The 25006-nt window shown below is 37.6% G+C and overlaps 1 protein-coding gene across 1 annotated transcript in view; it reads right to left on the reverse strand.

Moving 5' to 3' along the window:
- MLLT10 (MLLT10 histone lysine methyltransferase DOT1L cofactor) overlaps positions 1-25006 on the reverse strand; it is an 84140-nt gene that overhangs the window by 43534 nt on the left and 15600 nt on the right. Inside the window, exons 4-7 of the mRNA XM_053467798.1 lie at positions 20838-20947; positions 13076-13179; positions 12627-12720; positions 6533-6628 (exon numbers count right to left, since the gene is read on the reverse strand). Coding sequence (XP_053323773.1) covers positions 6533-6628; positions 12627-12720; positions 13076-13179; positions 20838-20947 — 404 coding nt within the window. The remainder of the gene's footprint in view (positions 1-6532; positions 6629-12626; positions 12721-13075; positions 13180-20837; positions 20948-25006) is intronic.

The raw sequence follows: 25006 nt of genomic DNA on the forward strand, positions 1-25006 counted from the left end.
TTTATCAGAAAATAATTCCTTGTGTTCTGCTTCTTAAAGCCTGAAAGGTGTCAGTAGCCACCCTGTGCTGGCAGTTATATATATATATATATATATATATATATATATATATATATATATATATATATATATATATATATATATATATATATATATATATATATATATATATATATATATATATATATATATTTTACCAAAACATTTGACTGTCCCAGCCTGGAAATTCTTACCAAGAACCTATTTTATTCCACTTTTCCCTAGAAAAATGTTTAGGTTTGGTGGTGTATGAATAATTTTGAAAGGAGATACTTAGGCCTGTTCACCTAAATGGTGCATGGTACAAGGTCCAGCTTGTGATAAGAAACTCTTTTGTACTAGTTTTCTAATTGGGTCAGATTCCCATGAAACCTCAATCGCCCTAAACTGAAGTTACTAATCAGATCTTTTGCTCATTTTGTGTAAGAACAATGTGATCATTATGAGAATTTTATCATGTCAACATTTTTGACATATGAGGATCAAAAATATTGTTAAATTAAACTATGATGCGATATAACAACACAACTCAATGCAGACTATTTAATACCAAAGGCAAAATTGTTTAGCGAAACCTGACACTACTACCCAAAACTAAGCCACATTATCCAGAAAATCTCATTATCAACGCACCGGGTGAGACGCCAAGTTCAGGGTGCCCGGGGATGCACAACTTGCTTAACCATTTTTTGTCCCTTCTAGCAAACCTTTCTAGTTGGGTAACCGAGACGATTTAGGTTTAAACCTCCCTAATACAGATCACAAGAAATGGTGCAGAACTTGAGATTTACAGTGAGAAGAGACTGCAATTATATGTGAAACGTCTAGCGTAGCCAAGGTTAATTAATGAAACGCCAACAAACAACCAGATCCTATTTCCCACAAAGCTAAGGTTCAGTTCAATAACTCCAGAGACACACAGCACTCTTTAGCTATGAGCATTACTTATAGAATGAATTAAGTACCCCCAAAAAGCCCATTATCACAAAACATGTACTTTCAGAAACAAAGCAAGATTTTCTTACCAAAATCTACTGCCAGGGTTAATATATACTTGGCAGTGGACCATAAGAACAGGAGCATGGCAAGAAGAAACTTACTTTAAAGGGGATCCTGGGTCACACAATTTAAGATAAGCCACTCTTTCCTTGCAGGGGTGTTTTGTAAAACAGAGCAACCAGTCGATTTTTTATGCCCAGGACATGCTTTTTGCATTTGAGCTGTGAGACCATGTAAAACCATCGTATACAATATTACATTCCACCTGGCTCAAACATGCTGATCTTATGTAGAAAAAAGGAGCCTATTTTTGTCATATGATTTCTATAAATTATTTATAAAAGACCATAAAGGGGTTAACTGGAGCATCTATCACAAAAAAAAAATGCTATTCAGTAAAATAGCTACAGGAGAGAGGTGCAAATACTGGTTGACCATATACAAGACACACCGGGATTACGTTACAGAGAACCAATACAAACTCTTACACTTAGAGTCTGAGCATGCGCAAGCAGGGCTGAAGCCGTTCAACTGTAAATTTAAAATACAAACCCAGAAACAGTCCACATTTGCAGAAGTTGGTTATTTTTATATTCAGCAACGATATTTAAGTGTATTTGTGCCATATTTCATTCGTTTCTGTCTATTTCTATGTCCCCTTATTGTTCGTGGCAGTGCTTTTGATCAAACCTGTTCCACTATATACAAAAAAAATGTACATTAAATGAAAACCAAGCACTTGGGGTGACACCAGTTTTAAGTTTCTATAAATCCAGAAAAAAAACGAAGCATTATATCTTTGTAAAGATTCCACCTTGCAATAAGTAACAACAGTGAGATATTTTATTAACAGATGCTCCATTTTTTCCTTTGCCAATGAAAGAGCCACACCGGGATGTAATAATTATGGGCACACTTCCTGAACAGGATACGTTTGGCGTATTTTCCCCGTAAATCCATTTGGGCAGGTTTAGAGGAAAGCATTTCTTCTTCTGTGTAATCAGAGTAAAAAAAACACATTTTAAAGTGGCAGCCTCGGGGCTTTTTCCCCCCCTTACAACCACCAGCCCTTTTCAGATAACCACAAGCTACATGATCTTTCGCTTTACCTTTGGGAACGGCACTTATAATAGAAGCAGGCTGTATGTTCCCAAGGTTCCACGTGAATAAAGTCGCAGGAAAGACAGGCCACGAATAATGGATTGCCATCTGCGCAATATATCAGTTAAGCTGCCACATTTGAAAAGCTCAATACATTAAAAACAAAGGACTAAACCTGATCTTGTGCCTCCTTATTCTTAAGTGCATAGCTGACATGCTTTAACCCTTTCAGAACACACGGGGCACGCAAAACGCAAAAGTCTTTTTCTTCTCAATATCGCTTTCCTTAATGTTCGGTGGGATCCAAGGTGGGCAGAAGCTTTACCCTGCTGAGCGCCACGGCTTAGCCACAAACCTCAGAACAAAGCTTCAAGACAAGAGGCTTATTTACTTCCAAGGAGTTTTACACTCAAATCAGCAGAGTTGGTTTCTACATGAAAAATGTGTTTATTTAACAAACGGCCTGTCTCTTCCTGACCTATTAAAACTCACGAGGCACAGTCTACCTTAAATATATATCATTTTGTATGTAATGAGACAGGAACACCTTTAAACAAGAACCATCATGGGGATAGCCCCCTGCATTGCTATAAGCATTTAATCAAAGCAACGAACCACCTGTAATTCTTGCTTGACGACCTGTGCAATTGTTTGGGAGATTTTAAAAGTAATCTTTAGCTCTATAAATTTATGGGCAGTCTAATAAAACAATACAGGGATTGACTTAGAGCTTCATATCGGGGATGACGGCGGGTCTGCAATACAATATTCACTGAGGGATTGTGGGAAATGCAGGAAATATGCATGTGATGCTCTGCCTATGCCTCTGGAGGAAGTAAGAGCTGAAAATATATCTTAAAATGAAAACGGTAAATAAAAGGAATAGTAACAGAAGTGACAGGATTCATCACCGTACCCCTTTAAGTTGCATGAACCAATGCTGAATATAAGTACTAAGCTCCAAAACATTACCCTTCTGATCTGCCGCTCGCCCTCAGAGTGCAAAACCTCGAACCTTGTGTTCAGATGCTGACCATTCCTTGGTATTTAACAGACACAAAAAGCACACGCCTGTCTCTATAGGCACCGTCTACCATTTAACTGTCTGCACTCACGGCCTTTTCCCCACTTAGAATTCATATGGCGGCTGGCATCAGTGTTATATACTTATGGGGAACTTTCTTACACATAGCCAAAGACATCTGTACAGCACTTTCCAAAAAACAAACAAATAGAAAACCAAACGATCCCATACAGTGGTCTACTGTCCAATGACGGGCATATCATGTACAACTTGAAATGGACATTCCATGCCCTTTAATGCATATGATACCTGAGTGGTCCCTTTAAATTATCACCCCCCCTTGCAGATGTAAGCGTTTTGTTTCCTCTTCCACCAATCCCCAGCTCCTTAGCTTGCAAGACATGTGGTTGGCCAATAATATCTCCTGCTGCCTGCCCCCACATAGTGTACTCACTAATGGCCAGAAATTGCCAGGAAGGGGGCATCTCGCGAAAAGCCCTGTGTGCAGGAAGCAGCCAATCAGGGGTGAGAAACCATGATCATGGAGGAGGAGTTGCTCTGCAGCTTCTCCTAAAGGTCAATTTCTAATTATTTTTAGCATGTTGACAAATGTATATTAAAGTATTTACAATATCCATTCTTTGTGGGTAAGGCTGCATGGGACACTAAATTGCCCCTTTAGTTGAATATTTACAGTGGTATTCCCATAAATTAACGGGTAGCCCAGCCATGGAGATGCTGATCGTTGTGTCTTTGGAAACAACAACCGCACATCATTGATTTATAATATCTAGTATTCTGGGACCAATTCCCTTTATGTGTGGGATCAATCCGACACGTGGAGATCTATTAGAATTTAGCAAGACAAATTCATCTTTTGGTAGCCTTTATGATGGGCAAAACCTAACATTCCGAGATACATGCTCTACGTCAATGCTGGATATTACAATGTCAAGAAAAGTAATATTTTCAATATTGCTGACTGACAGAAGGGATGCTTGGGAACGCAACACAGCAGCTATTCCTTCAATATACCAAGCTGCAGGTAATATCGACCGAGAGCCGTGCCCGAGTTATGTTTTTCACAAAAACTCAAAAAGTATTTTTTTTAAACAAAGAAACACAACTTGATAATCAAGGTTAATAAATAACAGAAAGCTATAAAGAGTTTATTATTAAATTCTTAGTTTCTTGTCTAACGTTTGATGATAAACGTCTTTATATGGAAAAGATTTTTTTTTTCTTTTCTAACTGAATTGCCACTGAAGAAGTTAAAAGCGCGAGGAGTAATAAAACGGGCAGGAATAATCATCCACATTCTGGAGGTTACGATGATTGCTCCCACATAAAGTGGGCTTCCCGATACATATTGCTTAATTTGATTGTTCGTACAGTACACTGAACTATAAAATGTAGAATTTGGGAAAAGTGAAACATCCGCTTTAATGTCTGAATATTACAGACATTTTTAGAGCCCCCCCCCCTTTTATTCCATTAAAAAGTATCTCTTGTAGAAAAAAATGTATTTCTAAACAACATTTCTGTGATTCAATTCAAGCTTAGCAAGAAATTATACTTTATTGAATACAGTGGGTTTAAAAATACAAGCTTTTAGGACCATTAATGGCTCTTGCGCTGCCAATAATATTCTGAAGGCCTGACTTTTTTTTTTCTTCTTTCAAGTGCTCGCCGGTTTCCGCCATGCATTCTGCGAAACACGTATTAAGAGGCTAAATGGTGACATTTTAAGTTGCCCCCTATTTTGAGCTATAAATGAAATGTATTTTACTGTACATTTCTCACTGAGCCTCACAGTCGTGAGCAAGTGCGTCTCGATTTGGATAAAGCTTCTCCACTGAGCTAACTAAATCAAAGTGGTAGACGACTTGCAAGTCAGCGGGGAGGCAAATTAGTATTTAGTCATGCTCTTTATATTTTTATTAAAAGATTAAAACTCCGTGTGAAACACATGGCATGCTGCCACCATCGCAGGCTTTTCTGCCAGCGCCACTGCAAACACATGCCAACAAGGAATCGATCTAAGCTTAAGAAATCGCCTTACCACTCACTACACCTCGCAACGGTAAGTTAGCTTTATTGTAAAACAATGTAATTAATGTTAACTGCTAAGGACTTCAGTTCAACCGAGAACACACATGATGATTTGAGAAACCTGGATTTCAGCGGAAGTAAATGCAAATGGAAACAATTTTGGTATTCAAAATTGTCTTGGAAAAATAAAAATATAACCCAATGACATCCAGGTAACAATCAGATGATCATTATATATATATATATATATATATATATATATATATATATATATAGTTTACAATTTTAAAACAATTCTAGTTTTCACATAATGATTTTAAGCAGCTGCATTAGTCATCTGTATGTGTTCTAGCTGTGTTTTCTTAGCCCAATCTATTAGCCGAACACCCACAGGCCTTTTTATACTGCTTGTGACAAACAATAGAATGGCTCAGTCTTGATCACCCATGGGGCACTCAGACTAATGAAGCAGGACTTCATCAGCAAGACTGACAATAGCAAACTTCATGTCTGTAGGTTAGGGAAGTCTGATAAAACAAAATAAAAGCATTTTTTTAAATGCTAAATCATATTATACACAGTACTTTATTTGAAGCTCAGATATGTATTATTTATAGAAGCCATTTGGTGACCCTAGCTAATAACCACTTAAACCTAGCCAGCTTCATAGAGAAGGCATATTGGGTTGAAATTCATAACTTAATGAGTCATTCTGTATGAAAGGATTAATACTTCTCAAGAACTGGTAAAGGGATTATTTCCTTCTGGAAGTGATTAAAAAAGGCACTTTTGTTAAAGCTTCCATAGAAAATATTTACAGGGACACATCAGCCATCATATGCACTTTAATGTACATGATAGCTGGGAAGTCCCTTTAAATTATCCTGGTGCCCCCCTGGAAGAATCACCGTTTTGCTGTTCTAACATCAAAATAATACATTTTACTTTCTTTAACCCCTTAAGGACAATGGGCGGTCCCTAAACCCATTGAAAACAATGCATTTTGAGCCTGTACATGTACGGGCTTTGTCACTAAGGGGTTAATGAATGGCAATAACTTAGCATTGATATTTTTGTGGATCAGAAAGATGCCAAAAACAAAAGAAAGGACATAGAGGTGTCATCAAGCACAGAGATACACTACAGAATGTACGAGTATAAAAGTGCCACTGCATGCACAGAATGATTTTAGCTCATGCTTTGATCACTACGAACAGAATATGACTACTGAAAGAGGTGTAAATACTACATGGATTGAAGCAGGATGTCATGATGGAGCGTGAGTTCCAAGTATTTGGAAACAGCAAATAGACTTACTTTTTTCTCCTTCTCATGATGTTTATCCTGAGAGTGAGAGGAAGAATCACTTAAACTTTGATCAAATGATCTACTAAATCCCAGTTTCGTTTTTTTCTATAAAAAACATAGAAAGCAAAAGAAACATAGAAAGAAATAAGAAAAAAAATGTGGTACTGTATATAAAATGTGTAGTGGACACAGAGCGATTTCTTCCATATGTTTGTCATATGGTTTATCTGCCAGCTAATTATGGAGCCGATAAAAAATGAGCGGTCTCGGAACGTCCAGTAACTGGCTATGCATCACATGTATCTTATTTATATAGTGCTTCTTACAGGACATACATTCAAAGGGTGCAACAAAACTAGAATTGATAGGCCAGGAGGAAGTGTTACATTAGGTAAAGTAGGGCAGACCTTGGAAGAAAGCTTCCAAAATTGATCAGAAGGAAGAAGAAAAGCTAGAATGTGATATAGGTGAGAAGGACTAGGAGAGTAAAGGGACAGATACAAAAACAGGCCAGAAGACGGAAAGTTAAGAACAAATTTCATAAAAATTATTTGTTAAACAGATCTATATACACTGTATGTATATATACACACTATATCCATGCCTGAACAGCTGCACACAAGCCAACGATTACTATGCGCAATGCCAAGCATTGTATGGAGTGATGTAAAGCACACCACCGGGATCTGGAGCAGAGGAAAAATAATCTCTGGAGTGATGAATCACGCTTTACTATCTGGAAGTCTGATAGACTAATTTGAGTTTGGGGGATGCCAGAAGAACCCTACCTACAGGAACGCATAGAGCCTATCTCGTAAAGTTTGGTGGAGGAGAGATAACGGTTTGGGCCCCATTCATTGCAGTGAAGGGTAATGTTAATGCATACAAAGACATTTTAGACTATGGTATGTGTCCAACTTTGTGGGAACAGTTTGGGGAAGGCCCGTTTCTGTTCCAGAATGACTGTGCCCTAGTGAACAAAGCAAGGTCCATAAAGACATGGTTGGATTTGGCGTGGACGAACTTGACTGGCCCTGACCTCAACCCCATCAAACACCTTTGGGATGAATTAGAATGGAGATTGCGAGCCAGGCAATGGACAAGAAGGCTCAGCATGGTGGAAAGCCTTTGTATTAATGCCCATGGTTTTGGAATGGGGTGTCCAACAAGCTCATACAGGTGTGTCCACTTTAAGAACATTTTTGTTTTACATACATGCTCTGGATCCCATGGTGTACATTAATGTCATGCCTGTGTATATATAACAATGGTAATACATAATAAAGGGCAGAAAAAAACAAAGACCTATGTTTTTAAGTTAGATTTTAAAAATTGTAACAATTTTTATAAAATCTGATGTTATTTTTACATCCTGAGGTTAAAAAAAACAAACAAAAACCAAGCACTTTAAATCGGGTTCATCTAAACCAAACAGAAATCTGTACTTTCATAGTAGATTATATATTTTGATAAAACCGCTAAATTACGCACATATGCAGATACGAAAGTAAAGTCATGTTGGATGATGTTGCAGATGGATCACATGTATATAAATATACTCTAAGCTTGATTAGGGCAAGAAGGCAAATGTCTCTCATGGGTGCAGAATCATTTGGATTTAATGGATTTAGAGCTAGTTTTCCTATGGATGTACAGGCAGGCATATTTAAATAATGGCTCCTAATGCAAAGTTATAATAGGCACCGCAATGTAAATAGTATGAGAGGTTAATATGACAAATTTCCATCATTAAACAAAGGTGCTGAATAACTGCCTATGCACGAAAATACTACATTTAAGAGCCAGCAATCACTTTAATAAATCCGACCACAGAGTACACAGTATTTAAAAGGTGCTATTCCACCTACTCTGCTGAATTTAACACTTGTTTAACCAAAAAACAAAACAAAAAAAACACAGCATCAGAAATATAATTCCTAGTACTGAAAAGTGTCCCAATCTTTCCCATAAATACTTAACCCCTTCATGATGGACTGTTTTGTTTTCTAAATTTTGTACCCTTTGTGACAATGGCACAATGGTTTTAACACGTCTGCTGCATTTGTGTTTAGCTGTAATTTTCTTCTCACTTACTTTACCCACACAAATTATATAGAAGGGCTTTTAGGTACCATTATTTTTATCATCAATTTTTTTTTTACTTATTTGAAAAATATTTTACTCTTCTACAAAAGCTAATGAAAAAAAGACTGCCCGAGTTTAGAAATACTTAGTTTTTTGCAAGTTATACAGCAAAATGTACAAATAGCATATTCCTATTTTATAATGAAGTAAGAAGCCATACTTCACTTATATCTTTTTTTTTTTTTTACTTGCGGGTGCAAGATATGTTTTTTAATGAATATTTCTACTGATAGGGTGCATTTTCTTGGAACTGGATGGTTTTCCCCTTATGATGTCATGGTGACATCACTGGAGTATACTTTTTTAATTTTATTGCATTTCTATTTATTCTTTAACTATTATACATTTTTGTATTTGTATACATTTTTGTATTTTTATATTTACAGGCCTCCATTGACCTGCATTGCTGATCAAAGTACCTGTGATCAGCCTGCAGGGGGAGCTCAAAGATCTTAGGAGGGTTTGGACAGACCCTCTTGGATCCTTTTTACCGTCTTTGGTTTTGGCCAGCAGAAGGGTGCCGCCATCATGGGAAACCCGTGCTGCCTTCCAATATCGCTCTTGTGATCGCTCCAGAGAGATCACATGGCACCCGTTTTTTTTGTCTTGCTGAATGTCTCGATATTGAGGCATTTTAAAACACCGTCTGATCAATGGAAGAGATTGTTGATCACTTTCTACAGCAGTAGGGCGCCACCATATTTGAAAGAGTGATTACACATCATCCCTACAAATTTGTTTGGTGTAGCTGAATGCCTTGATATCTAGTCATTGCAGCAACACTGGTTCTAAGCTCAGCACAGCAATTGTCTTTAAGGGGTTAAGTAACATTTGCCTTATTCATAATATTGGTAAGAAATGCTTGTCATGTGACACAAATGTACACGCTGATAAGTTATTGTCATAGAAAGACAGTTTGCGTTTTAGGTTATTTAACCTTCAGAAAAAAATAACATACTAAAGAATTCCATTAATAATTCCTCTAGATGGAACACCATGTCTACCACTGTTCATACTACTGGCACTCCGTGGGTTAAAGGTGTATCCTTATCATCAAGGTTGGAAAACATAAATCTACAGAGATCAATATAAAAGAGCAAAAGGAGATAGGCTTCAGCAATAAAGTTTAAGGAATCGCTGCACTCTGACTCCTGGGATTTGTCCAGCATGAAGATCCCTTTAAATTTCAAAAGAGTTTATGGCCCTTTAAGTACACAAAACTCACTGGCTCAAAGCCTTCTATACCAATATTTGAGGGCTTTCTGAAAAAAACGGGACAATTATCTACAAAGTGCAATTAAATCAATATTTTGATCAAGATAAGTTTTTGTTTACACCGATTTATTACTTTGCTTAGTAAGTATCCATATTTACTCAATGGTATTGTTAAAACAGCAGCGGTCGGATTTTCATCAAACAGAACCTATTGTTTAAAAATACATTTGTTCATTTGCAAGCAGTCAAGCCTTCAGGTTTACCAGGCTTCTAAATTGCATTTATTAAAATACTCATATTACTAATCCTGTCTCAGGGATCTGATTTCTGAGAACCCTGACATCAGGGGCAAACTTGCCCTCCAGGTGCCAACAAAGAGGTTAAGGGTCTCCTTACAATTTCAAAGGTCATCAGATCACTTACTCTCTCCACTGCTGGCCTTAGGACACAAACTAGATTGTGCCCAAAAGCCATCATTCACACGACTGGCTGGAGAAAAAAAAGGTAAAATAAAGGAAGAAAAAAGATAGATGTGTGCCACTGTGATAACCGGACCGTTTTATTCACTGAATATAATATTTTTATTCCATAAATTTCCCAGGAATACTATAAACCAGTCCTATAACACACATGCTGAACTAACTAAAATTGTAGGGGGAAGAAATAAAAGTAGATGCTTTCTTCATTCTTAAAATAGATACCTACTATTCAAATATTAAGCATTATATTAAACTATATACTATATATATATTTAAAATATTATATGATTGTCTAAAAGCAACAGTCAGGTTTGATTCCTTACACACTGGCCCATGGGCACTAATAAGATAGATAGATATCGGAAAATATAACTAGGCTGTCTATTCAGATTAGTTTAACAAGAGAATCATTTCCTCCTTCCTCAGACATGAATATAAATATTACACAGAACCCAGGTCTATAGTTTCGCACTCCAACATATATATGATTTGCCAGCTATAGAAGTTTTACACTCGGCTTTTCAAACATTAAAACAAGTTTTGAAATATTTCACACAAAGCAGCAAGCGCCGGTCTTATAGCCGACACATAAAACCCACTTCACAAGGAAATTAACTACAAACAATACGGGAATTCGCCAAATGCGGTATTAAATCAGTTTATTCCTCCAACAAAGCTTGCTTTACGATACGCCTAAAGGACCCTTTGTCTAAATTTGTTCCATACTTCACTAGCTATGCAGAGATTACCCTGCACAATATCCCTGTAAAAAGATTATACATTCCTGAATTAAGCATGGTTATTAAAATATGGCATTCCTAGGTAATGCGCAGATTTGCAAGGAAATGTGAAATGATAGAAAGCAAGTTCGATTGCTTTCTTCCCAACTGGCCAACGAGATAAATACAGACAAAGAATACATTTCTATAGATGGCAGTACATATATAATACACACAAATAAACAAAATAATAGTTTCCTGTCCTGGAGTTCCCATTTCTTCCCCAAACGTTGAAAGGACAGTCAAAACAAATCAGCTTCCATCAAACTGGGATGGAAAGCTATGACAATGAATAAGCTTACGGGGAGATCTAATCATGCTGACCCTGGTGAATTTGCGCTCTCTTTATTATAAACAAAACGTGAGTTCCTAATAATCTTACTTGGCGAACATCCCATAGACATTGAAGACAATCCAAAAATTGCTAAGATGTATATGAAGTACTGGAAACTAAAAGAAACATTTAACCATATCATTAAAACTAATGCAACTATTAGAGTAGCCAAACCTAAATAGTGATAGTATTATATTTCATATTTCTCCGTAACGCAAAAGCTTTTCTACAGATGTGAACATGCGTGCTGATCTCAGGTTTGGAGAGAGTCATGCTACCTACATCAGCACTTGGTAAACCCATACATTCATTCATTGTTTTTGTCATTTAAAGTACATGCCTGCTGTGACCTATAGCAGAAGCTCTAAAAGCCATCCCCTAGGGCCACCGAACAGATCAGGCGTTCAGGATTTCTGACACTGAAGCTCAAAAAGTAAATTATGCTTGCCCATTAAAACCCCCGAAAAAAAGAGAGAAATGTCCGACGCGCGTTTCGCTAACTAGCTGCTAGCTTCTGGATTTATATTAAACGTTTTAAATTATTTCTTTGTTTAGAAATAACTCATTTGGTAACCTCTTTATTTCGCATACACCCAGATAAAGGGATATATCTACCTCAATGCATATAGTATACAAAAGCATTACATGATACAGAGACTAAAGGATCTTCCACTAACTTAAAGGCCACAAGAATTAGTGTCAGTAAAATCATTACTTACTGATTATTAGTCAGTGTAAATCTGTAAAAGATCTCTAATCTATAATTTATATATTATATACATATGTATATATATATATATATATATATATATATATATATATATATATATATATATATATATAAAAACCTCTTGGAAGATAGGTGGCAGAGCGTGACAACAACCGCATAATCATCATCATCAGCAATGTTCTTCTTACACCATGCTTACATGCCACCGGAACAAATTAATAGAGTGGCGCTAATTAAATAGGGAGGAATAATAATGGAGTCCCCAACGTAAAAAGCCGAGATTCCCCAAAAATATCCCGGAGCAGGTATGTTCTAATACCTATACATAGCTTTTTGTTATAAACACAGTAAAATATGTCTATTTTGGATAATTGACCTTTAAGGAAAGCAAAGAATAAAATGACAGTGTGTATACCCTTACCAGCTTGCTGTAGTGATATTTACAATAACCACAGTACTGAACATTATCTGCTCCATTTCCTTCCTCTTCACATAGAAGCCCCGCAAACTGTGCGCTGGAACAACAGGAAAGCCGACAGTAAGGATCTTTCAAACATTATGTAATTATCATCAATCACATCTTGCATGTCAGAGGGACGGAGGCTTTTTCTTATTCTTGCACACAAATGGTTACAATCAGTGAATTTCCAAAATGGATCCTTTTCATCTTCTAAAACAATTATTAGGACAAATGATCACACCTGTCAATACAGGGCATCATATTCCTTAAACTCATTTAAACTGCACACAGGGAAAGCGCAGCTATGTCTGCTAATAACAATCTGAAAATAAACCAAACTGGCCTAATGCCAGCTCTGAAATAACAATGTGGGATTTTGATTTGGTAACATCATAGTGTAGAGAACTTACCAGGTTACGTGGAAAGCTTGCCGGCATCCATGCTTATTGCAGGTCATACAAGCACCGGTGGCAGCTTTGCTCTCTCGTCCTTGTTCATCACAAATATAGCAAGTCTTAAAATGAACAGGGGAGGAGAGGGGAAAAAAAAGAAAGACTCGTCAGTAACTAAATCAAACTAACACACTGAAACACTTCACAGCCCTGCTCCTAGAAATAGCACTACAAATGGATGATGGAGCTTTAATCTGGGCTGTCTAACATTTGCAGGGCCTCTAAATGTCTTGGAGATTAAAAAAACTAATTTGGAGATGGATTTTTTTAAAAATCCAGATCGTTGTCCTGAAATTAATGTTTTAGACACAAATATGAAGACGAGGTGAAGGTCTGAACGTTAGATTCTTCTTTTGAGGTTCTGATACACAACTGAAGGCTCGCTATGCCCATTGAGGAGTCGCTATGCCCATTGAGGAGTCGCTATGCCCATTGACGAGTCGCTATACCCAAAAAACCCAAGTGAATGCTGCTGCTAATACACAGTTTGTTTCCAGGAAGCGAATTACCATGCCTAGTCGGTGCCAACGTTGTGTCTAGACTAGTGGTTCTAAAAACGGCTAAAGGGGATTTCTGTTATATCCATTCCCCATTCCAAATGCTTTCTGCTTACAATAAGGGATCAGGAGGCCAACATAGAAAGACATTTTCCACAACTCTGGGTCCTGTATCTGTCCAGCTGTCAACACCTAAAGGAACCCAACAATGAAGACCACTTTCACCACACAGGAAAGGTCAAATTCTACATGGCAGTCTCCGGGAGGAAACAGCACACAGCTGGAAAGTGGCTTCTGACCTGTGGATGGAATGGTCAAAGGAGGAACACCAGACACTCCCAGGGGTCGACTAATTGCTTGCCAGGAAAGGGTAGATGCCCTCACTGCCCCAGCTTTCCCCAATACACCAGGCTACGTTTTTTTCTCTTAACTGCTAATTACGGTAATAGTACCCAATCACCTACACAAATATAGAATTTAAGGGTTCCTCATATCAACTTAATGTTTAAGCAACAAAATCACCTTCACCAAGTATACTTGTACTGACAAAAGGAATATTAAAAATCTATTTTAAAAACATTCCTAAGAGTCGAGCGATGAGCATCCTTTGAGGTCCTACTGTGACTACTGCCAGCTAGAGGCTTAACCCACTGCCTGGGTATACGCAAGTAACACAAGGGGTTTAGAAACACCATAAGTAAAGTCACACATAAAATTAAAACAAAAAGCAAGCATGGCAGTGAAACATTTAAACCTTATTGCAATAACTCATTAAATGACCTGATGAGCAGGAACATTCTACTGGTTCTTATATCAGAAACACATTTTTAAACTTCCCACCAGAATCATCTTTTAAACAAACACAATGGACACAATAGAATCTAATAGTGTCTAATAAACAGTGTTTTCTAATGTTCTATTGGATTACATTTTAAGAAGATTTTTTCTGATTCATAAAACCCTTAGAAAAAAACAAAAATCAGAATATTCACAATTGTTTTTCGTAAACTGCATTAACTTTGCTTCTCTGTAAAACAAGAGATTTTTTTCCCTAACCCCCCATAAACGACCGTGTGCCGATAAATCCGCAGTGGCCCGGTAAATAAACAATAGCAAAAGGATAATAGGTAAAATCCATAATAAATAAGTACATACTACATAATTAAACTATTCTTTTCAGTATACAAATAACATACATTTGTTTATGTCTCCTACAATATTATAAGAGTAATTGAAACACTGTATCTGCTTACGACAATGTATATATTTTAAGAAGTGAGTTGTTTATACCATGCGCTAACAATATACCGGTATATGCATTTCTTTAAAAATAAATTAAAAAATGTTAGTAAAATGATTTGCGAAAAAGTACATTCAATGCAGCAGAAACTCAAAGGTTAAGAACACTGTGTGCAACTTAGAATTCTGTGCACATGGTATGGAGAGTGTGGGGGGAAGGTAGGAGGTGAAGAATGTCACGTGTACCTTCTAAGTGATAACAAGCTAGAGGGGGATGGGTTTTAAAAGCAATCAGAGAAGCAGCTGGAAGTACTAACTAAACCCTTACAGCGAGACATGCTAAAAGAAAAACTAGATCTCGAAAGAAAAAGAACACTGAAAAGTCCGTAATCTAGTATCAATACATTACATATTCTACAGCGTGGCGCATGGCTAAATATAGAGCAACATACAACAAGAGCAAAGCTTCTTGAGACAAGGAGACAATAGCAGTGCAAATGGAACTGAAGTCGTAAGGCAGACTCTGCAATTAGTTAAAAAAAGAAATTAGAAGGGGGAGAAAAAAAACAATTTTTTTTTTTTTACTCCCCATAGGCTTGAATTGTTATGTTCACAGATAGACGGAGACAGAAGCGTGGAAGGTATGTATGTAAGAGACAGTTTACCTGCGCCCTGGGAGCAGCCCTGCCGGTTACTGCTCCAAACTTACTGATGAAAGAGAGCTATCCCTATCCCTGGGAGTCGTTTAGAGGAAGGGACATGCAGGAAATGCATTTTAACACCCCGGCTAGAACATTTTGGGCAAGGCAAGAGCTAATTAGCATAATAAATAAGCCTACACATTCACGTAAATAAGAGGTAAATAAAGAAAGTAAGTATTAAACACTTTATGTAGGGAACATTTAATAAGAAAGTTGGGGTAATGATTTGTAAATTCGCACTCTTCCCTGTTGGTAGCGCTCTTTGAATAAAATATAAAATTAGCTTCAAAAGATCTAATGCCCACATTATTAATACAAATTTACATGTATAATAAATACATTTTAAATAAGAGGTTCCCTACAATTCAAAATAAATTCAAAATAAAACTTTTTGATCTGGTAAATTTTGCGTTTTTTTATTTTAATTTTTGCTCACTTCATTATACACGGAAAAGAATCCGTGAAAGGGACACAAAGCACAGATCGGGTCATCAGGGTTTATCTGGAATAATCTAGAAACACAGCCAACAAAATAATAAGGAATCCTAACTAAATGTAAACTCAAATACCCCAAAAACAAATGAATATAAAAAAACGTAACTAATGTAGGCATATAAGCGTTAGAACAATCTTGAGGAATTATATTAAAAGTTTTAAATTAATTTGTTTTGGGTAATTTGAATTTTTCTTGAATAAACCACATTTTCCCATTTTCAAGCTTTGCGTGCGCGAATGTTTTCATCTGAGTTATAATCATCATGCTAAATGGGACACACCAACACATGAACTACTCCCCCTTAGCTAATAAATGGTAAATAGACAGGGCTTTCAGCGCAAATCACATTAATACACTATAATCTTGACTGATTTATGGGTTGTTTCTAATCCTTGATGCATTCTTTTGACTTTATTTAGGGTGACGGGCGCTTTAAAGTGTTCCAGCGTTTATGTTAATGTTTCACATGGCTCTTATTGATTAACTCTCTTTAATTTCAGGAGACACCGAACTACTCCCATTATCAGACATCTATGATCAGAGCGGAATCAGGACCCCCCCCCCCAATAAACAAATACCTGGCTGTGTATATAAAGGAGCTGTGTGTGCAATCAGATTCATGATAAAAGACACAAACTGAAACACTTTATAAAACATTTCCCTCTTTATGCCACCGACCACAAGCTCTCCTTATTTATGTTCGAAACAATTAGGAACTATAGCTGCGATAATTGCTAATGGGGAAACAATGATATACTGTAGGCTTCTGATTATGGGAAACTGCTTACAATAAATAAATCCTCCTAACCAGTCAACCGAATCGGGTGCAAGGAAGTAGTATTCATCCAGGCCAATGATTTGTAAGTTTGCTTGTTAGCCTGGTTCTGAGCCATGCAAAGAGGGCAAAAAGTGCCTGCATTCCCACGGGAAGAAGACACCTCCAATCTCCTATAGGAAACAGGTTTCACTGTCCAGAAAGGTTTTTAACCCCTCGGCTACCCCCGGGAGCACTGATCCTTGGCAATCTGATGTTCCATAGGGCTGTGACTTCATTGAAGGGCCGGTTTGGACACATCCTTCCCCTTTCAAGGCCTCAGGGTCTAGCCTTTTTTTTTTTGAGACAAAATGACTTGTATGCCTAAAATCGGAGCTGGAGACTTTCCCACGTTTATTTTAAAGGGCAATCCATGCTGGGATTGGCCAGATCTGAAATGGTTTGAAACTAAGCCTCTCTTTTCAGCAGGGAGGGACCTTGAAATGCAGATTACTTATCAAACAGCTTTCCTCTGCCAGTGCCAAAATATCTCTGCCACCCCCTTCCAGCTCCTCGAACAAGGCCAACGAGCACCTTCCTCGCAGACAGGAGGCGAGCTGAGCCACACCGCCGGCACGTAAAGCAAAAGAGATCGAAGCATTAACGCTATTCACTCATGTGTGCTCGGCACTGTACACCGGAATTGTCTGTGTATAATTAGCTCTTTTGTTCTTAATCCTGTTTTAGCTGTTTGGGGGGTTATCTAACAATACTCCACATCCGCATTTACACTCCTATAAAAAACAGTAAATTAAAAAGGTATTTATCCTTAGATTGTAGTATTTTAACAATTGATATCTCTTAACACATTGTGTATCATTGCATTTTACTTATACTGTAAGCTATATGGGGCCTCCTTTCCTAATATATTTAAACCTATCGCGCCCCCAATTATTATATTATCACATAATATAATATTATAATTATTAGATAACTGCCCTTTACAGTATAATAAATAAATTAAAACATGCGTACAGCATATCAGCAAAGTTGTTTTACACGGGCTACAAGGGAAAAGGACCTGTCGTGGCAGTAAAAGGGCTGACAGAGGCAAAGGGTTAATAAAGCCCCTTTTCTTCGGCCTTCCTTCCTTTTCAGCCCCCAGGTTTATTTGTTGGGAAGCAGATTCTTTGTGTCTGAAGCCTGTGCTTGTGATTCGGGCCGGTTTATTTGTCAATGACAATCCGTGCATATTCTTGCACACATCAAAGGGGAGTTAATGCTCTTCCATGTCTGCAGTCTGGATTCCCTCATTTCCTGTTTCTGTCTAGCGGACGGTCAGATTAGCGGCAGTAATAAGAACGGTGCAAGAAACGGTGGCTCCAACATATGGAATTTTAATAAAAGGCTTTAAGACGAGATCCACAGAGAGGTAGTCCGTGTGTCATACGCACATACAATTATGCGGCAATTTAAGATCAATAAGAAATCGAGTACGTTCTGCTCAGCTCTCTAATGTAACAAAGTATCGCGCGGACGGATCTGAACAGCTGTGCTCTCTACGACAATCACCCCAAAGCAGGCATCGTTAGGGATATATTTTGGGGATAAAATTCTCTATTCTATCCAAGGTCTCTTGCTGAAACTCACTTATTCTTCACAGTCTCTGGAACGTTCTCTCCCACGGCAAACATTCCTGGAGACGTTAGGACCCATTCCCAGGGCTTGATAATATTTAATTCCACAGCAGAAACCTCACAAATTGGAATGATTAGTCCTGTACTATCTCGGTTAACTCTTGCTTATGTGACATCACTTATGGAGCCATCCTCTAAACTTGTACATAAAGTTCAAAGATTACTAAAAGATTTTAAACGAAGATCAACACATATAGCCTTAAACATGATACTATGTTAACAAAAAAAGTTTTATTCTATGTAGCCATCTCAAATATGGCTCCAGAGCTTTTAAAATGTATTTTTTTGTAGATCCACATAAATAATGAACAGGTTTATAGTAAACATGAATGCAAACATACAAAGCATGTCATGAGTCAAAGGTATTTAAGATGCAAATATTCACAAGTTTGGATTTTTAATTTGTAACAGATCAGGTGTTTGATTTCAGTCTTTCATGAGAAAGAGGTAGGTTCAGAAATTTTTAAATAGCACACATAAAAGGCTTCATGGGAATCGGTGAAATGTCTTAAAACGTTTTGACTGGTATTCACTGCCAAAAAAAACACCAAGGGAAAATCTTTCTTTGAATGGAGGTTCAAGATTTTTGTGGTTGCAATATGAATTCACAAATTTAAACGCTGGTACTTAACTTTTTGTGATATTCATACTGATTTCTCAGAAAGCAACTCTTTAGGAAATAATAACTAATAATAACTAATAATAATAAAAAATAATAAATAAATAATATTTTATTTCCTAAAGAAATGCTTCCTAATAATAATAATAATAATAATAATATCAATCATAAATATAATTCTCCCTGGCCCCTTCTACAGATTTGCCAGTGCTGATATAACTGACGGAGGATATCTTTTTTGTATGCTAGGTATATAAACCCATCTACAGAATATAAATCAATGAATTTATTTATCAAGAATCCAAAAGGGAACAAAAACACTGGAAGGGCACCGGTGGTGATGAAGGCTTGGTTTTCCATTAATCTCCTCCTCAAAACAAATAACACTCAAATAAGACCAAGCTCATATTAAAGAAATGCCAAGTCCTTCTTGATCACCTACAAAGCCTTTTCTAAAACCTGTCAGCCTCAGATTCAATATAGATAGCCACAGGATTGATTTGTTTCTGATCTCTTTGAAATGACAAGTCCCAGCTGCCTGCTATTGGGCCGGTATGACTGTTACTGTTATGAGTTAAGACTGCAGTTATTGCTTGAAAAGAACAGAATAAGAATGTCAGATCCATTACAATTTTAGCATGGGGAATATTTAGCATCTTTTCTTCCCATGAAACAATCTTCTTTACTCATTGACGGGGAAAAAACACCCACCAACATGGAATTTTATGGCAGATAAGAACCATTCAATAGAATAATTCACCCAAGTCAATAGAATAATTGATGGAAAACACTGGCAATAGAGGGGGGCTGGCTGGTAAATCCTCAAAAGAGGGAGTAGGGGTTTCTGCTCTTGGACTTTACATTATGAAGGGCCAACCTCAATAAGCTTCTGCTGCTGGAAGAGCTTGGTTGACCCTGTAAAATGTATGGCTAAATCAGTGAGATTTCCTTACACATTGAATTATTCATTATACAGGGCCAGCTCAGCGCTTCTTGCTGGAAAAACCTGCTAGTGTTGGCCCTTGGTAGGGAATAGTTAAGTAAGGGAGCTGAGACCACAACATGAAGACAAGTGAAAAAACTATGTACACTCATATATCAGGGAAATACATTTTACAGTTTTTTTAAGCCACTGCAACAGCCAGAGAGAAGCATATAATCAGTCATTGATTGTATTAAACTATAATAAATAAATGATATATTTAAACAAGGCTGGGTTTATATGTATGAATGTATTATATGTATGTATTCAAGATTCATCAAATGCCACAACAGGGATTTTAGGTTTGTGTGTAATGTGCATGTGTTTATGTACCAAGACGTGTGCCCTTTTGTTCATATAGCATGGAAAAGCGACAGATCCGATTTAATAGACCTATATAATAGTGTTTACAACCTAAGAACACAACAGTCGCAAACGGGAAAGCCAACCTATATAACTGCTGCCCTTTGGTGGTATCTAATTCTGGTAGCCATTGTGAGGAGGACTTCAGGACAGGGAAGGTGTATGTACAGAGGATGGTACCAGGAATAAAAACACACATTTGTGTAAATTTGGGTAGTGTGTCAAAAACAGCAATTTGGACTTACATAAACAAAAGATAGAAAGGAACCTTCCCAAACAATCTTACGTCTACTGCTACAACGGCGGTCTTTTGGTAATGTTTATAACAGAAACGTCACACACTTCACTTTCTCAAAAGGTGAAGATCTTTACCTTATTGTATCGTTCGTGGGGCACAGACTGTAACACAATGGGCTCCATTGTAGAAACATTTGCAAACTGAACCTCTGGAATATATAGTGCACAAACCACGTGAGCCCAACCTAGAAAAGAAAACGGCTGGTTACCAAAAGCTGTAAGAAATTTCAGCTATCGTAATACACAAAACTAGACACTTCGGGGGTGTTTTCAAAGTCATATTTATCACACTAAGGATTACAAGCATTCAAAATAAAGTTAAAATAAAAAAAAATGACCCTACACCCCAAAGTGTCTACTATTTTCTACTAGGCAGAGTAGGAATTAATCATTAATCATTTGATCAGGATGGGTCCTGCTCTTCGGGATGCTCAGATGGTAGGAGCACCGGTAGGAGTACCGGTTCCCTGTATCAGCCCTGCCTGTATGTGAAGTATGGTGTCGGGAGCCTGCATATGATGTCACACCCTGGTGCTTACAGGTCATACGCAGCATACTTCCCAAGCTCCATCACGTGTGAAGGTTCTTTGGGGAGTTTCTTGAATTACTCAAATGGACATCTCCTCTCAATCTATAATCGAACAGCACAATGTTACATATTGGTGTTATGATAATGTTTGGGCCATGGTTGCCATTTAAATCTGATCTCATAAAATATATAGTGCATAGAATATACAGTTTATTTAAGTTAATTTACAATGTGTACAAGTCAGATTCAGGACAAGCACATTTTACCTCACTGACCACACTTGGCAGGTTGTGGTGAGACATCGCTATGGCTGGTCTATACGTCAGTGTTACCATACATTCAGTGATTAGGAGAAGGCAGTATATTGGCACTAAAGCAACCTCTAGTAAGCGTGGCATGAAATCCTTGAACAATTTTAGGAACATTACGTCAGGTGGATAGAAATAAAATCGGGTTTGAATGCTAAATAGCCAAAAAAATGTGAGCTTGCAAGAGCAGGAGCCTCTTCTCCTTCTGTAGCAGTATGTTTTAGCACGTGATAATGTTTAATTTTAAATCTTTTTTGTTAAATATTCTCTGTCCCCTATTGTAACAGCGCTATGGAATCTGACGACGCGATATAAATAAATGTAATGTGATGTGATTGAGGCTATAAGAGGAGTTGACGGAAGACCTTAAACTTGTTGACTTCATTATGAATCAGAAAAGGCCAAACTCAGCAAGCTTATAATGCACAAGGCTGGTTGGGTCCTGTACAAAAGGTAGATCCCCCGTCACCTCGCCCATTGAACTCGCAATTCTACAATTCCTGCATGTTTCTTGCTAAGGATAATATTCAGGAATCAGGAATACATTTTGTCCAATAACATCATGAGTCAGACTCAACGTGGTTTTACGAAGGACAGACAGCGACTAACTTAAAAAAACAGACCAGGGTGTCTCAGTGTATGTGATTTATTTGGACACAGTGGAAATATATATGTGGTCCAAGTCTGGGGACCTGCTGTTAAATAAAATAAAAAAAAAAAAAAAGACTTTATGGAACCTGGGGGGAAAGTGCATTGGCAGCTGCAACATTAATAAGAAGAATGGAACATCTAGGTGATGAAGAAAGGTTCGAGACGTTAAATTTGTTTACATTCGAAAAAAGGCGTCTAAGAGGGGATAGGATCTTATTTTACACATACGGGGTTAATAGCAGCTGCTCTGATGACCTGATCATTATAAGGACTGTGCTAGGAACAAAAGCTCATCCATTCAGACTTGAAGAAAGGAATTGTCACTTAAAGCAGGGAAAAGGGTTCTTTACAGTAAGAACAATAAAGATCTGGAGTTCACTGCCCACGGACGCCGTGCATTCAACGGATGCCTTCAAATATGGGCTGATTTTTACTTATTTTTTTAACAAAGAAGAATATACAGGACAGGATTTTTTTCCACTTTTTGAGGCACAATTGGAAATCACTTCAATGTAGGGGGTTTGCCTTCTGGATCAAAGGCAAGGTTGAACTTGATGGACTGGTTTCTTTTTCGGGATGACCTGCACTGAAAATTTAGTGAGCTAAAACCATCCCTCTCCTGTAAACTGTAGTGAAAAACCCCCAAAGTTTTTTTAGTATCTCTTCATTTCTCACATTTTTTTTTTATAATATCATGAATATCGGCATTGTTAAAAACACACCATGACATCTCAGACTAGAGAAAACCTGGCAGACCACAATTTAACGTGCCCCTTTTGTTTGAGCTTTATATTAACTGCTTCCTTTATTATATAACGGGAACAAGAATGGACTTCAGCCAGTACTGTCACTTTAAAAAAAAAAACCTTCAATATGTTGCTTTTGAGGAAAATCAGATTTCAGTCATAATGTGTGCACTGTCTCTCCCAGAATAGGCTATTGAGGTGATGCCAGGAACAGCAGCAGATTTCTTACTACTTTCATAGCCAGCATCATTCTGCACAACTTGACTGGCGTCCAATTCCTATTTCCTGGAGGTAAACACAGACTTCAGGGGCAAATGCAATAAGTGAATATACTTTTCAGCATTCTGTTAAAACATACCCGTTATTGTCTAGGGCAGTGGTTGTCAAAATTATTTGCAGGGGGGGGCGGAGAGAAAATTCCTGGTCATGCAATGGTTAAATACAAACAAAACCAATGTAAAATTGAAAACACAAGTATCACTTTCCTCAAACCCTACTAAACACTAAATAAACTATTTCAGGTAAAAAAAAAGCAATACACGTGTAATTAAAAGCCCATTTTATATACATACCATGGGGAAACGGGCTGCATGATTATTCTTCCCCGTTATGTTATCTCTCCGCTATAGTTTAGTTGCTGGTTGTAAGGGTTGGCGAGGAGAAGAGAGAGGGAACTTTAGGACCTGCGACTGATCAGATCACGCTGGTCCTGCCACTGGCTGCTGCCGATCTCAACTTCCACAAGGTTTGCACTTAAATATCTTAAACATTATTCTGAATGCCTTAGAAACATAGAATTTGGTGGCCGAAGCTTTCAAGCCCATCATTGTTTCTGAGACTGTGATTCGGGATAGCTTTGTACCTATGCCATCCATGTTTAAATCCCTTCACTGTTCCATGTATCTACCCCCCCACAGTAAAGTAACACATCCTTACATTACATCTAAGCCTCTGAGCCTCTAATGTTATAATCTAACATTTCTCCTCCTTTGAAATAAACTTCCCTCCAGTGCTTTGTTAGATTATAATTAATTGCAGCTCCTTTAGGCAGTGATTATTAATGATTTCATTTATACTCCAGCCACAGCTCCCTCTGAAAAGTTCCAATACAGAAACTACTGGTATCCATCCCTTGCTTTACAAAGACCAATGGTCCTGGCATTGCCTGTCATTCCCAGGGGCACAAAAGCCGATCTGCACAGCACTGGTGTGGGAATCAGTATTGGAAAAATGGCTTCAAGGTAATTATACCAAATTAAAACAACACAAGCAACATGTTAGGCTAGTAACATTTTGTAAGCTAACAAAACTACATCCCCCCCCCCAACAGGTCTGTGTGGCTCCTGAATTATACAAGGGTTTATTATAAACTGTAATAGAACCCTAAAACGAAGGAAAAAAATACTTAAAATGTATAAAATCTACATTAATATTTATATTTAAATCTATCTCCTCGATAGTCTTAACTACAATTAGAAATCCAAAGCAAAAAATGCAAATTGTCAACTCTTTCCTTGTTTATATTGGCATGACACGTTCACGTGGCTTCTTCGGAAAGTTTAATCTGAAGGACGCTAGAGCCGAACCTCAAAAAGGCGGTCAACATGAACAGATGGAAGCGAAGAAAGCTCCAGGTTCTATCAAAACTAATTTGCAGATATGCACTATGCCAGCGCAACAGATTCAACAATCCAACTCAACTTTAGTGTTAACAGTGTTGTGGCGTTCGCGATCCAGCTCCGTGACTAAACTCAAATATACGGATGCAGACTCTAGAACGCCACTGCAAGAAAAATAGCTTCTACTAAGCACTTCAATGGAGGGGGGGTTGCTTTAGCAAGCCTACATACATTCCAGACTGTTAAATACTTTGTCTACAGATTTTAACAGATGGCTAAAGAAATTTTTACCCACTGTTGAGCCCCCCCCCATAGCAGAGATTCATGTAAGCTTCTGTATTTTATTTGGTATCATCATACTGTTATATAGTGTGTGGAGAGTCTCTACAAA

The sequence above is a fragment of the Spea bombifrons genome, chromosome 5, assembly GCF_027358695.1.
Source record: "Spea bombifrons isolate aSpeBom1 chromosome 5, aSpeBom1.2.pri, whole genome shotgun sequence".
Lineage (NCBI taxonomy): Eukaryota > Metazoa > Chordata > Amphibia > Anura > Pelobatidae > Spea > Spea bombifrons.